This window comes from Poecilia mexicana, unplaced genomic scaffold (genome assembly GCF_051168715.1).
Source record: "Poecilia mexicana isolate PSO_F unplaced genomic scaffold, ASM5116871v1 scaffold_16, whole genome shotgun sequence".
NCBI lineage: Eukaryota > Metazoa > Chordata > Actinopteri > Cyprinodontiformes > Poeciliidae > Poecilia > Poecilia mexicana.
Window position 1 is genome coordinate 26,611,666 of NW_028263385.1, and position 16,532 is coordinate 26,628,197.

The 16,532-nt window shown below is 39.7% G+C and overlaps 1 protein-coding gene across 4 annotated transcripts in view; it reads right to left on the bottom strand.

Moving 5' to 3' along the window:
• The window catches only part of plecb (plectin b), a 115,553-nt gene that overhangs the window by 90,648 nt on the left and 8,373 nt on the right, over window positions 1–16,532 (bottom strand). For 2 of the 4 annotated variants that reach the window (XM_088014279.1, XM_088014278.1), the window contains exon 1: window positions 4,151–4,532. The exons of the other annotated variants lie outside the window; for them this stretch is intronic. In XM_088014279.1, coding sequence (XP_087870405.1) covers window positions 4,151–4,196 — 46 coding nt within the window. In that variant the 5' untranslated portion in view covers window positions 4,197–4,532. Of the gene's footprint in view, window positions 1–4,150; window positions 4,533–16,532 lie in introns of those variants that run through there. 4 annotated transcript variants of the gene reach the window in all.

Below are 16,532 nucleotides of genomic sequence, written 5' to 3' on the forward strand. Positions count from 1 at the left end.
ATGCAACAAAAAAATTGGAAAGCAAACGACCTCTATTTAAGGAGATGTAACTTCCTGAAACTTCAGAAAGCGCTTGAAATTTTCCTTCCTGTCTTTGTAGTTTCTGTTTTGGAGAAAGGTGGTCTTTTTTTTTTGTTCCCGATTGGCTAGACTTGAAGACGTAGGATCAAACAAATGAGGCTGAAGAGAGAGATCTCGACCCAATCAAATCAAAAGGACTCAAGACTTTGATTAGGATCACACTCAGTACAATTAACTTCTGAGCTTCTCTGTTTTCCCCACTAGCTACGTCATCACACAGCTGCTCTGTAAGGTTGCTACATTAGCGGTGTACACTGAGCAGTGTCAAATATTTCATGCACCCATCTCCCACATATGACCTTTCCTTGTCAGTATAAAGCGCTGCATTGTTGGGAAGAGTTTCTCCTATTTCTCACTCTGTTGAAACTGACAGCACATCCATCAAGAGGCCGCACTGTGGCGTCTCCTCATGCCAGGCAACTAACGCAAGCCAGAAACCCTCCCAAATGCAAACGGTGTTCTCCGTTTCCTGCAAACCGCTGACGCCATCACCTGGCGATTTATTACTGCCGCTGGTTGTAAAGAATGTTCACCCACGCCTGTAAGCCCTCGCTCTGCCGTGTGTTACTATGGGAAAGTCGTACCCCTAAAATATGCTAGTAGAAATAACAGCGTGGTGTGAGAAATTCTCCTTTTTCACGTAGATGTGGCAAATGGATCGAAAATGACAGAAATAAACGCATCCTGTCAAGAAAGTCGCAAGCTGAAGATCCACAGAGAAAAAAACCCCAACAAAAACACTAAAGTATGTCAGAATTTTACATAGCTTTGAATTACAAATATATATCTGTATATAATAGAAGCGAAGTGAACTAGAATGGAATCAGCCAAAGCTTTTATCAATATTTGCCATCCAAACTGCTGTTATAAGCTCGTATCGCAGCGTTTCAATAAGGTCTACGGAAATGAAAACAGATTCAATTTCCCATTTTTCTGTCCTGGAATGAAGTACAAGTGTGATTACAGCTAAGAACATTTCCTGAGTTATACAGCTGTTTTCTTTAGATGACAGAGGTTAGTTATAGTTTGTACTTGGGAAGCACACCCAGTTTCCTACTCCACTGTCGTTAATGCTTTCTACTGACTGTGATGTTTGATTAACATGACCAAGCAATGAACCTCCGTTTTTTCTTTTCCTACTTTCGTGACGTGATGACAAGAAATGCCAAGACCAAAGTGACTTAACTTTCTATTGGCGTACATGTTGCTATGTAATGTACAGTGGACGGCTGGTATTTCCAGGGATTAGAGGCTACAGCCTCCCGCAAATCTGACCCCCTCGAAAACGTTTATAATTACCTGTTTTAATGGGCCAAACACCAAATATTTATATAAGCAACAATCTAAGCACTACTGTAGAAGCTAACCTTCACAGTCTTCCTTATTTCTGCTCTTTGGAGGTACAGCCAATCAGCTCAAAGGGGGTAAAAATGGAGCACCTGGATTGGATGCTTTGCAAACACAAGTCAAAATGATCTCAACTAGCATCGCGCCAAGATATTTCAGCCTTCCAAGCTGCATTTTTTTTTCCAAATATTCCAAGCATTCTCTGTGGAAAATTCCTCAAACAGGTGAATTTTCCGAGAATAATTAGGGTCTGATCAAACTCAAAATTGGCTGTAGTATTCGCAGATCTTTCATGGTCAATCTGTGACCAACCAGTTGGACAATAAAAGAAATAAAAATAATGACATCTTTTTCTGATGACATGTTAGCATTACCACGCTACACTACCAACAAAACTCCCAGGTTTGGAAGCTGCAACTGCAGCAAGAAAACTCCAGTATTAGTGTTTCGTTTCCCAGTATCAGTGAGATGAGATGTTTACAAAGGCAGCCAGATGAAGCACAAAAGGTGTAAGAAGTCATTTAGAATGAAAGTAGATGATCTGCAGAGGAATGTCAGCTATTCATTCCAGCTGCTACAACAGAAAGCTAAACTCTGGCCACTGCTAGTCACTTCACCTCCTCACGATTTTTACTTTAGCAGTTTCGGTTGTTGGTGCCAGATGTTTTGAGGACGGAAATCCAAAAATCCGACCTCGGTGCATCACTACTGAAAAGGATGTTGTATACCAAATACTAGATCTGACAGCTTAACATCAGTTTGATGTCATATTTTCCAGAAAATGTTCAAGGTTTCTGCTCAAAGCATGCAGATTCTGTTTTCAAGGCTCACTCTATTTCCTTCCACATGGTTTCAAGTCTCTATGTAATTTTGAGCCCAGCCGTGAGATCCACCAGAGAAGTGTTGTGACTCACGTTTCAATTCACAAAAAGAACCAAAGCGTCAGCGATCCCTCTGCAGTTACACAAACCTGAGTGACGCAACATTTCATTAAATCATCCACATCTCAGGCTCAACAGTAGACACTGGTTGCAGTTTTCTAAACACTCTTCCTTCACAGGACGATAAATGGGAGTAATTAATAAAGTAAATTTTAGATGAGCCGAGCTAATCGTCAATAAATGCACAGCTCAGCAAGTTCGCACACAATCCAGCGACCCAAAATGTGGGCGTAGTTTGGATCTCCGTAAGGATCAGTGGTGGATAAGTAAGGATGAAGATCAGATTTTTTTTTTTCTAAATCCAGTTATACGTTGTTTGATGCCAAAACAGAAGCCGGCACACAAAGATAAATAAGAATTGGATTCTCAAGCATCCAATGTTGGGAAACACAGAGCTGCATTCATCCCAAATAGTTTTTTGTTATTATTTGCAATGAATGCTGAAAAATCTAATTTTTCACTCCATTACCTTCCACACTGTTTTTCTGCTTTTTCTGCTGCATGATTTCAACTGAAAAAGCATGTTTTTAATTCTGGTATTTAATCCACTGCCAACAAAGATTACATTTTCTTAACTTGTGCAAGAAATATGAAAAGAAGTGTGTTTATGCATCATGCAGAACTGAAGACATAGAGTTTTTTTTTTGTTTGTTTCATTTTGGTCATTATGTCCCGTGTAGCTGTTCCTGCTCGTTAACAGTCTGTCTGCAAACGCAGCAAGTCACATACGGACAGGAAGTAAATAAACCACACCTCGCCTGGCTGCTTTATATGGACTTCCTTTTTGGATTTTTCAAGTATGAAAGTTGCAGTTATTCATCTAAGCCCTTTGGATTCTCACACTACTGTCAAATCTACAGATCAATTGCTAAAAATAACGACTTGCAGTTTATAACGAATGACTCATGAGTCCTTTCTCACACTAAAGCTTCCCAGAACACGAATCAGTTCTTGAATCTTGATGCATTCCAGCACCAGATGAGCAGATATCCATGGCTTTGATTGTAAAAAAAAAAAAATGTTTTAATCGCAGCCAACATTTACCGCCGTGTTTACAGTCTGTCTTTATTTTTGTCCAGAGCTTCCTGCAACTTTTAGCTTCGAACACGTCCACACGTCCACATGTCCACACGTCCACACGTCCACGTCCAAAAGAACTCGACATGCGGGAAAGTTTACGGTATTGTCTAACTCTTATCAGTGTCCGGCCGTCATATCACTGTGCCATCGCTGAAGATAGAAACTCGAAGCAGCACATGCACACACAGAACTGGTTCTGAGGTGGCAGGGAAACCTGACGAGCAACGTGTCGGGAAGACGTAACCATAGTAACATAACAACTATAATCTTGATACTGATGCAGAGGCGCAAATGAAGAGAACTAAACTACAAACATTGGTTAAATGAGATCATGCTAGTAACTTGCGGTGAGATGAGATGTAAAAAGGTGATGCAGCTCTGCAGGGTTAGTTTGTGATTTTCCCTGCAGCAGCAGTCTGGTTGAACGCGCCCTGATGAGGTTTTACCAGACCATTTAAAAACAACAATGAGGAGCAGAGTTGAGGTTTCTCACACGGCGTAAGCTCAATATTTCTTCAGCCTTTCTAACAATAACTCCAAGCCACCCCTCCCTTCCGATGCATTAACAAAACCGCAGCACAATGTCTCTCCATTCTCTACTCTTAGCTGTTTTGTTTCCATTACAAGTCTCATATTGTCAAAAAAAAAAAAAAACAGCAAGTTTTTTCTGTAAATTCAAATCAGAATTAAAAAAACAATACCTTTCAGTAAAGTGATCTCATTCTGGATGGAGATGGGAAACTCCATTTGGGGTTCCTAGGCTCTTTTTCTCAGAGAATGATGAAAAAATAAATGCCTCAGTAGTCTGGTGTCCTTCCTCTGATGAGATGACAGAAACGTCTCCCTGTCTGAGCAGATTCCTGTGTCTCAACTCTTTTTCTCTTTGGTCACTTTCCTGCTCAGCAGGTCGACTGACCGGGACTCTCCTCTCTGTTTTGGTTCCTGTCATAAACAATGTGAGGCGCACACAGACACACACACTCATTCATTCTCAGTCATATGCACACTCTGAAGTATTTTCTGTGCAGAATCCAAAGCTCCTCCCTTTCCTTTTTCAAATACAACTGGATTGTTATCTTCACTGCAATGCAAATTCACTCAGTGAGAAAACGACCTCGGACTCAGGTAAGCTAATCAGAGTGATTGGCTGATGCAGAGACTGATATGAGGAGAATCAAAGAGAATAAAGTAAAGATCTGTTTTTCTTGTGAGAGAATAAAGGATGATGGTGATGTTTATGTGTGAAAAAGAGAGAGAGAAAAGACTAAATGCTTAGTAACAGTCTCCTAGCACCACTTTTTTTACCCCTTTTTTTTATCCTGCCACCAATCCCAAACACAGGAATACATGGAAGTATCTTCAATTTCTACGCAGACCAAAATGAGCTGCAGTTGTCACTAAGTACCAGCAGTAAGAAACATATTGCTTAAAAATCACCCATACTGTTTGAGAAAAAAGATAGATTGATTTTGTTTACTTTACTCCTGCTGAATTACAAAAGCCAAAAATAACCCATTAAAGAAGCAGAACTGTTTGCTTTTCAGGCACATAGCTCTATGTTAGCAACGATGTTAGCTTCAGTTGTTATAAAAATGCTGTACTTTTGAAATATGACAAATTTAAAGCCTTGAAATTGGGCCTCTGTCTCTTTAAGAAGCTCCTGCTCTTTCTGAAACTCCACCTTCAGGAAGTCATCACAACATGGCTCCTCCGTTAATCCTTTAACAACATTTTTACCAGTGTTGCACTGAGAAGTAGCTCGTATAATAATGAGCTCAGTTCCACCAGGTGTTTGCTAATTGCTGCTGGCTAGTCTGAAGGAGCTGAGAGGGAAAGAGCTGCTCAGACGCTTAGAAGCTGCAGCTCCTGTGAGGAGCTTTGTGGTCGAAAGGATTTTTCAAATGTGCTTAAACAATCAACGCAGCACTCAGAGTATGTTTTTGATGAAGGAATAAGATTATAACATGATGTAAAGCTCGAAACAGCTGATTTTACATAAATCCACTTTAAATCACAAAAAGAAAGAAAAGGGAATGGTAGCAGACTCTAAATCTTTGATTCTTTTAAATTTATTTCAGCTTTGCATGTTATACACAATTGTGTCTTTATGACAAGCAGCAACAAAAAGCTTAAGGCTCCCATAGCTTATTCGCTAATCTATTTGTGACCTATTTATCATCCTTTCACTACAGAAATCTACTGGTGTGGAAAAAAAAACAATCTAAAAATGTGTCTAACAGTGGACTGAAAATGAGAAAAAAAAATAAAATAAATCAGCCACTGTTCCAAGAAAAACTATTTAATAAGACCATTTATAAATAGTACAGGAATACTGGCTCAAAGTGTAAGGAAATTACAGGAAACCTTTCGGAAAGTACAGCAGCTCAGCTCAAAGTGCTGAGCTAGTGGAACAAGTTATTTCACAATAATAATAATAAAAACAATATAGCACAGGTACAACTGCTTCATATTAACTTTCCCCTAAACTAATTTATAAAAATACTTAGGACAAAAGCTGGAGTATGCTTCACATGTTGGTATGTTTTCTCTCTTTACTTTGTTGCTTGGTGAATTTGCAGTGCGGTCAGTGAATATGCAATGTCAACATAATAGTACCACTGCAGTAATGTCAGACACACTTTTTCATTAAAAAGCAAATAACTGCTATAAGTCCGATGTCCATCAGGGGAGCATTCTCCAGATGTAGATCACTAAGATTTCATATCTGTAGGAATGTTAAAAATGCAACAAGGAAGAAGGTAGGATTTCCTTTACTGTCATTCAGCATGTCACATGTAAAAAAAATAAATAAATAAAAAAAAAAAGGACAAATAAGAACATCTTCAGTCATTCAAATGCAGCCTGGTTCTGATCAATTAGAGGCTTTAAATTTGAAGTTTTAGCTATTACCTCAACCAGGAAACCACGGCGTGCGTTCGCTAGCGAAGCTTGTGTACACTTTGAAATTTAGTAAAAGAACTGAAGCAATCGGAAATCCATCCAGTAATTTCAACAAAGTGCGCCAATGAGAACATGGCAGACACATTTTGGCAAATAAAAAAAATTAAGTCTTGATAGATGTGGATTTTTTAGCAGGAGTTTTTCCTCCTGCTATGGTCACTACAGCTTGTTCAAAATTAAAAACAGGCCGATGAATTACAACGAGTAAAACGTCTGGCCAAGGACATGGCTTTTTTTTTTTTAGGAACTCTAACAGCCATTAATTATAATTTAAAACATAGCAACAGCAGAAATAAATTAGCTAATTAGTAGTCAAAGCTTTAAAGGCAAACTAAAGACATTAGCAAAGGTTGTTTTAATCTTATTTTTTTATATTTTGCCTTTAAATTTATTTCAGTTCTTGATATTTTACATTTCATAATCTTAATCTCTGAAATCTTGATCTTTTTTGTGAAATTGTTCTTTTTTTCATTAATTATTTATTAATCTTGTTTTCACCAAATCTGAAACTTAAACATTTTTTTTATTTCCCTTATCTTGTGTGATAATCAGCGATTTTATCAACTCTGTTTCCACATCACAGACAGTCTTATTGTCTGTGCAGGCATTTTTTTCATCCTCTACTGTAGAAAACTTGTAACCAACCAAAAAAGAAAAAGAGAAAAAAACAAATTCCCAGACACAAAAACGATGTCCACACAAAGTATCGTGTGTTTCATAGTGCTGCTGGCTCTCGGCTCAGAGGCTTCTGTGCTTTGTGTGCATCAGGCTGGTAGTCCTGCTGCGGACGTCCAGACAAAACATTCCTCCTGGCTGAGGTCACTGAGCCAGTCAAATCTCCAGCCCAATGCAGGGGCTTAAAGCTCCAGGCAGCAGTCAGCAGGAGAGCAAACTCCCCAATCAGCCTGGGATAAAACAGTTCCAAAGGGGGGGGGGGGGGGGGCAGTGTGAACACTGCAGATCTAAACATTTCATTCAGAGGGAAGAAATTCCCAAAGCACAGAAATTATGTATTTACAGTTTACATTTTGGTTCAGTGTTGCATAAAAGCCAACATAGTTTTTTGTTTTTTTTACTTGCTGGAGTGTGACTGATTTGTTGTATTTGCGCAGAAAAGCAGAAGATTAGAAAGATGACATTTGTTTTGTTTCCCATCCGAACAGGCAAAGAGCCAGCTGTGAAAACCTCTGAAGGCAGGGATTTTCCTTCAGCCTTTGTATGAAAATTAATTAATGTGGAGTCTTGGGAAATAAGAGAGAGACGAAGCGAAGTGAAAGTGACTGAACCCCGCGCCGACTGTCAAAAAACAAAACGACAGGTTCCATCTGTCCCAAGAGTCGAGGGGAGAAAAAATAAAAAAAGAAAAATAGACAACCAGTTGAGGAATTTGACTGCATCAAAACAGAAACACAAACACTGAAAGCTTCTGCTCTGAGAAACATTCTCTTTACAGAAGGAAGGGAAGAAAAGCACGAATCAAGTAAACAAAGCTTTGACGAGTGGTAAGGGAGTAAAAATACCCCCAACCCAAATGGTTCCCCACCCTCCCACCCACACCAGGGTTCACAGACTTCGTTTTTCAGAAGCTGAACCAGGCTCACTGGAGACTACTGTCATTTCTGTCTTACTCAGACTCAGCTGGTGAGAATAAACAGATTAATCAGGGATGTGATCACATCCCTGATTACACACAAAGCTCAGAGATACGGTAAATAATCGTCTCTCTCGGCTGCTGTCAAAACTTTTAATCCTTTCTAGGATCCTTTCTCTTACAGTCAGGTCTGCTGTTGTGAGGACAATGATCCACTAGGGGCTGTGCTTTCCCTGTCATGCCTGAATAAGGTCAGCCACGGGAAAACGAGGCCACAGAAGAACACAAGGATAACTCCTAGCGCTCAGCAATAATGAGGCTAATGATCAAATTTTATCTTCCACAAACTTATGCTTTCAAAACGACATTTAACAATCATTAACTAATGCACACATGATGAGAATCTTAACCTTAAATACCTCAGAGGTGTTCAATACAATGCAAAGAGGAAAACTGAAGACAATCAATCAGACTCCTCTCTCAGGTGTCAAAGGACTGCTGTGTGTCTTGCATGTTTCAGATGTTTCCTGTATTCAGAGCACATGAATCAAACGCATGGTTCATTTTTAACGCCTCTGTAGAAACTGATGGGATGCTGAAGAGGCAGCTCGTCCGTCTGAATCAGCTGTTTCGTAGCGGAGGCATCTGTAAAACATGCAGGACGCCCCTGAGGACGGGAGTTGGACACCATCGTCCTAGATTAGAAAGATCATTCAGAAGCAGAAAATATTTAAGCCACTGACACTTTTCCCAGGAGGGAAATGAGCAAATTCATTCCAAGGTCAGCCTGTGCAGAGATCAGAGAAAGTGTACAAAAAAAAGAGCTCCATCTTAGGCTTTGCTGGCCTTAGTGTGATAAATGTTAAAATCAAAAGGAGAATGAGTTTGATAAGCTGAAAGAAAACTAAATCAGAGATGCTCAGTCACCTCGATGGAAGAAGAAAACCATTCACAGCATTTCACCACAAACATCTCACACTTCACACCTCGTCATACTTTTCCAGGAGCTTGTTCCCACAGCTAAAGCTTGAAACAACTGATCAGGTCCCAAATTTGGGTGTGGTGAAGGACTCAAGCCTGAACCCTCAGAGTCATATAAAGACAGTTACAAAGTCGGCCTTTTGTCACCTGAAGAAGTCCTTCAAACCTGCCTCATTTCCAGGTTTGAAGGACTAATGTCTCAGCAAGATTTAGACAAACTTGTTCGTGTGTTTATGTTTATTCGCATCAATTACTGTGACAGTGTCTTCATAGGTCTGCCTAAAAACTAAAAATAAAAAATCAATCCTGCTGCAGCTGCTTGCATTCTGACTAAAACCAAGAAGATGGAACACATCACTCAGTTCTATAGTCTGGCTCCCCATAGCTCAGAGAATAGGCTTTGAGATACTGTTGATGGTTTATAAATCACTGAACGACATAGCACCAAACTACATTAAAAATCTGTTGTATCAACCTTCCAGACCTCTCAGGTCTTCTGGTTCTGCATCCCCAGAACCAAGCATAGTCAAGCAGCATTCAGCTTCTATGCACCGCAAATCTGGAACAAACTTCTAGAAAACTGCAAAACAGCTGAAACACTGAGTTCCTTTAAATCTGCTTAGAGTTGCCTTTGACTCATCATAACTGGAAAATTGATGAATATATTTGATTAATGCTGATGATTTTGATGATGATCATAACTGATTGCTCTATTATGTTTTTTATGTCGTAAAGCTCTTTGAACTGCCTTGTTGCTGAAATGTGATATACAGTGTTGTAGTTCTCGAGATCGGTCTCAAGACCATTTATTGATGGTCTCGGTCTCGTCTCGGACTCGACCGGATTTGGTCTCGGTCTTGTCTCAGTCTCGGGCGCTGAGGACTCAGTATTTTATTTCAAGACCAGTCGAGACCGCAACTGTGAAAATATCACTAAACGTACAGCATACTGTCCACTTTATTTGTTAACATCTTTGTTTTCACTAGATGCAAAACACACCGATTAAAATCCAACCAATAACGTGTTTCTGTTACTCCCCTCCGCTCCCAACCTTTCACTTGCATGTGGCGCTCTGAGACATGCGCAGTTGTTTTCTCTGAGCGGCAGAAGATGTCTGTCTAATAGTCAGTAATAGAATAGCGCTGCATAAATCATAAGAAATCCGATGGCCACAGCTAACTCAGCAACTCTTCGCTTTCACAGACGGTGGAGTCAACGTCTAACTTTTTTCGTCACTTAGAAAAGTAGCACGAAGAAAGGTAAGCTCCGATGACGTGATGTTAGCAAAGCTAGCTGTACAGAGACACGTTATTTGTGATGAAAAAAAGTTGTCACTCACTGCACTGAATTATTGTGCGGAGGTGTTGACTGACTTGTCGCACATATGGGACAACGCTGTGTCCAAAAGTCTGCAATATAGTGATGTGACATTCAGGAACAGTAGAATTAATCTGCTCATCTCTTTACTTATTAGATTGGACTGGAGTGTCCCTGAGAGCCGTTGTTCTATCAGATTACCATACGCTGTCAGAATAGCATACATGCAGTGAGTACCATGCCTGTGCATGCGCATTAAGAAGTCCGACCGTCAGAGGAGTTGTCGGTTCACCATACGTAGCAAGTTATGATGCAAATAAGTCATTAAATTGTTTTCAACGATAACTACATAGATATACATGTGTTGTTGTGGTTTCAAAGTGTATTTAAAGCAGGGTCTGGCTGCAGCTGGAGTCAGCTACAAAACACGCCCATGTAAAACTCATTAACCTACTTAACCGCTAGGTCAGGATGCCATACAACTGTTAATAATAAAGTGTATGACGATCTACATCATGATTCTATGCTGCTGATTAAATGAAATCTTATGGTAATGACGTGTCTGACAGATATAGCCGTGAGTTGGTGCTAAGTGTAGGACAATCTGACCTGACAGAACACCCGTTCTTTGTTCTTGTAATGCTCTGCGTACACTGCAGTAGTTATCATTATTTTATTTAAGTACATTGATATTTTTAAAATTAACAAATAACTAAAGCACAAGAACGAAAAAGCACCCACAGCATGCACATTGTTCTTTGATTGTTTTGGTTCAAAGTGGCAGCTGTAATGTGTGCCATGGTGTCAGACTGCCTGGCTTCATGTAGCAGGAGAGAGGTGAGAACAGTCACAATGAGCGTCTTCTGTTTGGTTACTTCTTGCTTGTTGCTCCTTGGTCAGTGTTCATAGTTTAGCATTGTTTACTGTCAGGGCGTTGCCTCAATTGCTATGTTTAATGGTGCAGACAGTGGTGGTTTCTGATATGAGCAATATGGCCAAACGCCGAGGGGCATTATCTTTTAAGGGATGGCACGAGATGACCACACATTGTAGCACAGAGATAGAATATTTAATATTGGTAAAATGTATTAAGTATTTAATATCTAGGTGTTTTTATAGGAATATGGATCTTTCAGATCAAATTGAGAAGCAATTTTGATCATGTTTTACATTTTATTGTGTCATGTAGCGCAAGCCGCTAGTCTTGGACTTGACTCGGTCTCGACTTCCCTCAGTCTTGGTCTTGACTTGGTCTCAGACCCTAAAAGTCTTGGTCTTGTCTCGGTCTCGATACACTCTGGTCTTGGTCTTGTCTTGGTCTCAGGTTAGGTGGTCTTGACCACAACACTGGTGATATACGAATAAGCTTGACTTGACTAAAACTGGATCATTAAATGGAAAATGATCAGAAACACAGCAACCAATTTATCACAGCATTGCTGTGCTATGGCCCACTTAAAGTAAAAGCAGCAACCTGATTAAACGTTATGATTGGATTCTGCATAATCAAAGGGTGTACCTAGTTTTTAGACTCATACCTTTTAAATATAGCTATGTTAAGCTATATTTGTATTTTCTTGTTTATTTACAACTAACTGCTCAGCATGAAACAACCAGACACACGATCAGAGCCAAGTTAAAGGGAGCTTGCTCCCACTGGTACATCTTCCTCTTCCTCCAAAAAATAAAAAAAATAAAATCGGCTATCATTTATTTGAGCTTCATTCCCGCTGCCAGTATCTCTGCTTCCTGTTTTTCTCCACTCCCACACTCTCTGTGCCTCATCATCTTTTTTCTGTCTGTGCTCCATGGGACGGGGATTTTCTGCCTGCGGCGCCACTCTGGCTGCTGACCCCGACGTTCTGCTCCCAGAAAAGGTGATGAGACTCGTCCGGTGTGTGTGAGTGACTTATATTGATTCCTGCTGAGATCCTTCAGCCTTCCTAGAATTGACACCAATGACTCATTCTGCAGCTACCCTCAGCTACACACTGTCTCCTGGTGGAAGTCACCAGAAATGCATGTAGTTTGGTCTACAAGTGGAAGTTTTAACCCTTTAGCCGTCAGCAAGACATGAGTGTCCTGGATCAACTGACTCACAAGTGTTAAAACATCATTAAAACATCATTAAATGTATCGGGGTGACATAAAGAAGTTGACCTTTTCTTTACATATTAAATTTTTCTGTTCTAATTTCCAAAGAGAAGGAAGTCAATAAGCACAGATATGAAATTCTTGGGCCAATTTTCTGGTGATGATTCTGATTTTAGCTAATTTAAACAATTATTTGTCTTTTATAAATACAATATAGTAGAAAACAAGAAGAGTACATTATTTTTTTCTGGCCTCTTGTGTACAATATTTTATTATTTACATTAGAAGTGATGTCACACGGTGTGAGTGAGAAACAAGCTGCTGTAAAATATATATACTTACAAAAGGTCATATTTATTTACGTACAAATTGTTTTAATATACATATCTATACATCACATAAATTACTTTATTTATTTTATTTGTGTATTAAATTTCTTAATCTGGGACCTGAGTCAGGTTTTGTTACCACAAACAAGTAAAGGTAGTATAACATATTTTGCATATTTTATTAGTGATTAGCACAGCTAGCACACTTAGCACAGTTATTACCTAAATAGGAGGGTTTCTTTGTTCATTTTCTAGCGAGTGTGAACCCTTAGCACCTTAACTGAAGTGTTCAAATGTTTTAAACTCACCCAGACAAAATAGCAATTTCGTTGTAATACATCAAGCCTTCCTGTTACCTGTGGAAAATCCTGCTCTCTCACCACCTGAATGAACTGTGACATCTCAATTTAGACGTTTTCTACACTTTTTATGTTTTGTTTGACCTTATTGGTATTGAAAATAGTAAAAGTTCACTCTTTTTCACTCGGTAACAACATTCACAACAAAGAGTGTTATTGCCAGTGAGGCAGTGCTCTGAGATTATGCCTGTCAGGGGCAGCTCAAGCTGAAAATGATTCCGATCACAAGGCCAATTCTCAGCGCACCTCAACTTTAAGGCTGTGTCACTGTCTTTGACTCACCTCTGACCAGACAACATGCTTTGACTGACAAAAAAGGTATTTTCATCTCTGCCCCTGCTGGCCTTCAACTTTAAAATCCTAGTATGAATTTGAAGAACGCGAGTAGAGGTTGTAACACTCAGCTACCCGTCGACAGCAGCAGCTGAAAGCAATCTGCTGAGTCAAAAGGTAAAAACATCACACGAGTCAAATCTGTGAAAACAATACATGGGGCACAACAAATACTTCCCGAGTGTAACACAGCAGAGTTCAGCTGTGTCCAAAGTGTAGTGACGGCTCTGCAGGAAAGCCAGAATTGCCAATGATCTGAACTTTGAGATAAGAAAACAAACAGCAGTCGTTTTTTTTCCCCCAGTGTTGTCGTTTGACCTCTGATCTCGGTAGAGAGCGGAAACGCCCTTCGGGGACCCGACGCTTTGACGGGGCGCGCTGCAGCGTGGGAGACCTTGTTTACTTTTGCACTAATGTGTCATCTCGGAAGCATTTTTGGACCATGCCTATCATGTAACCCTGGTTTCTGCTTTTCTTGCAGGCCTCAAAGGCATCCTTACCATTTACGGTAGTTTTTAATAAAACACATTTCTGTCATCGCCAAAGCAAGCAAGCTTCACTCCCTCATCATCGGTGTCTCGGACCGAAGGAGATTTAACGCTCCGCTAACAGAGAAGAATGTAACAAGTTACTCCTTGTGGCAAATCTGCTGTCCCATGTGAAAACCTAGCATGCAATGTCATAACAGTGTAGCTGTCAGCTGTGTGGGGTGACCTGCTGGGACATTCCTGGCCCGTGTGGAGGCCATCATGCCGAGTGGCTCCAGTTGCTCCAAATACCAGTGGCCTGCAATAAACTCATAGCCCTTCTGTGTTTGGGAAGTGACGGGACCAACCAAGACAGAGAAGGACACACTCTCTCTCGTAAGCCTCATCACGCACACGTCGCTACCAACCATCAGATCATGTGTGAAGGAAATCACCCAGAAGCCCAGTTGGTAAGAAAGAGGGAGACGTCTCCTCTTACTCCAGCTTCCAGGTGGAATCTGGGCAGGAGTGATTGTGCGTAAAAATTTCAGAGTCTACATAAAAAGTTCTTGTCTTTGTACAACAATACGCTCCTTTCAAAGTGGAAACAGAGATTTCTAATTATTCCTGTTGCCGTGAAACAGATGGCACCTATTTGGAGATGAGGAGAGAAATCAGCAGGCGACCAGAATCCGTATGTTTTCAGCCGGAAAACCTTTGAACTTTGACCGGCCGGTCACGAGCTTCAACATTAAAGCTTTTTTTTTTGTTGTTTTTTTTTACAATCACTAAACGTGCCATAAAGCTACCAGGTCTTTGCTAAAAACAACACTCTGCAGTTTTAGTAGTTGCTGCTATTAGACTCGAGGTTTGCTACTTTCAGCATCAGCGAAGCGCAGAAACGTAACAAGCTAGTTAACCGGACGGCATGTTAACTAGGCTGCTGAGCTTGGTTTTCATGCTAGTCATTTCATTTTGTTTATCTTAGTTTTGGTCAACGTCTACAAGATTTGTAAAGTAACACACAGGCCAGCTACCGCAGGTTATCACATAATATCTGCCTTTGATTGGAAATGCTTCACTGGGTCGGATTTGGACACATTTAATCGAAAAGCTGTAAACAAATAAAATAGTTTGATTTGATGCTTTTGAGCTTCGACCCGCTTTCTGTTGTGAGCATTTCTGGATCAGGAGATTTTGGAAAATGTCTTAATGGTAGTTTGATAGTGATAATAGATAAAAGTAAATAAATAAATAAATAAATATATATATATATATATATATATATATATATATATATATATATATATAAATAAATATATAAATATATAAATATATAAATATATAAATATATATATATATATATATATATATATATATATATATAAATAAATAAATAAATAAATAAATAAATAAATAAATATATATATATATATATATATATATATATATATAGAGAGAGAGAGAGAGAGAGAGAGAATGTGAACTTGTTTTCTTTGCATTATTTGAGGTCTGAAAGCACTGCATCTTTTTCATTATTTTGACCATTTCACATTTTCTGCAAATAAATAATAGATTTTTGCTTGGAATTTCAGAGACATGTTGTCAGTAGTTCATAGAGTAAAAGAACAATGTTCGCTTTACTCATACATATACCTATAGATTGTAAAATCATAGAAACCGATCATTTTAAGTGGTCTATTTCTTTTAAAGCACAACTGACTTTTCCTTGACAAAGTATATGATGCCAAACAGTAGAGACTAAACAGATGTTTTCTTCCTCCTGATTTAGTAAAAACTTGACATCAATCAGAAACACTTGTCTAAATTTGGAAAACTACATCTTCAGCATGAGAGCAGGTGTTTTTCCTCTAATAAATCCAGATTACATGTGTGTCCATACTTCTAGTTTTACTAGCATGTTGTTGGGTACATGCAGCCAGGTTTTTCTACAGACATGTACAGCAAGTACATGCCTCCTCCATCGTTAAAGATAATTACATTGGTATGAGGGCCTGGGAAACAAGTGGGAGGGATTCTCTCGTTTGTTTCGGAGGTGGAGCTTTTTAACTAGACCTGTCCATGTTTAGAGGTGTGTTGGAGCAGTAACACACACAGACTCTCGTGCACGCACACAGTAAACCCTCCTTCTTCTCTTAAGGATGTTTTTTTGTTTTCCCCTGTAACTTTTTCACAGCCCAGCAGAGCCTTGGAGCAACAAACCCAGACTAATAACAGCCTTAATAAAGCGTCACGGCCCTGCCCCACACACAAAGCAAAGACACAAAGAGTCTTTGTATCAGACAAAACACAGGTGTTGGAACCTAAATAGTTTCCACACGAATGTGTTTCCCCACCCCCCTTTTGGTTTTCCTCCGAGAAAAACCAGGAAGCTGTGTGTTACGGCTCTTGTGAAAATCAAGGAGAAACTGGAGTTGAAATACCACGAGGTTTCTGACGGCTGACGATTGGATGACAGCTGCCACTCTGTTCAGGCTGCTGCTCAGGATGTGCGCTGCACGTTGAGTGAGAGCAAACACGACATCAGATTTAATAAAACGCAAACATTGTCATCTACAAAATCGCCGAGCAGCGGTGAAACAGCTCGACTCAGCAATGTTCAGGCAGACCGAAGGCTGAGAGGCTCGGCC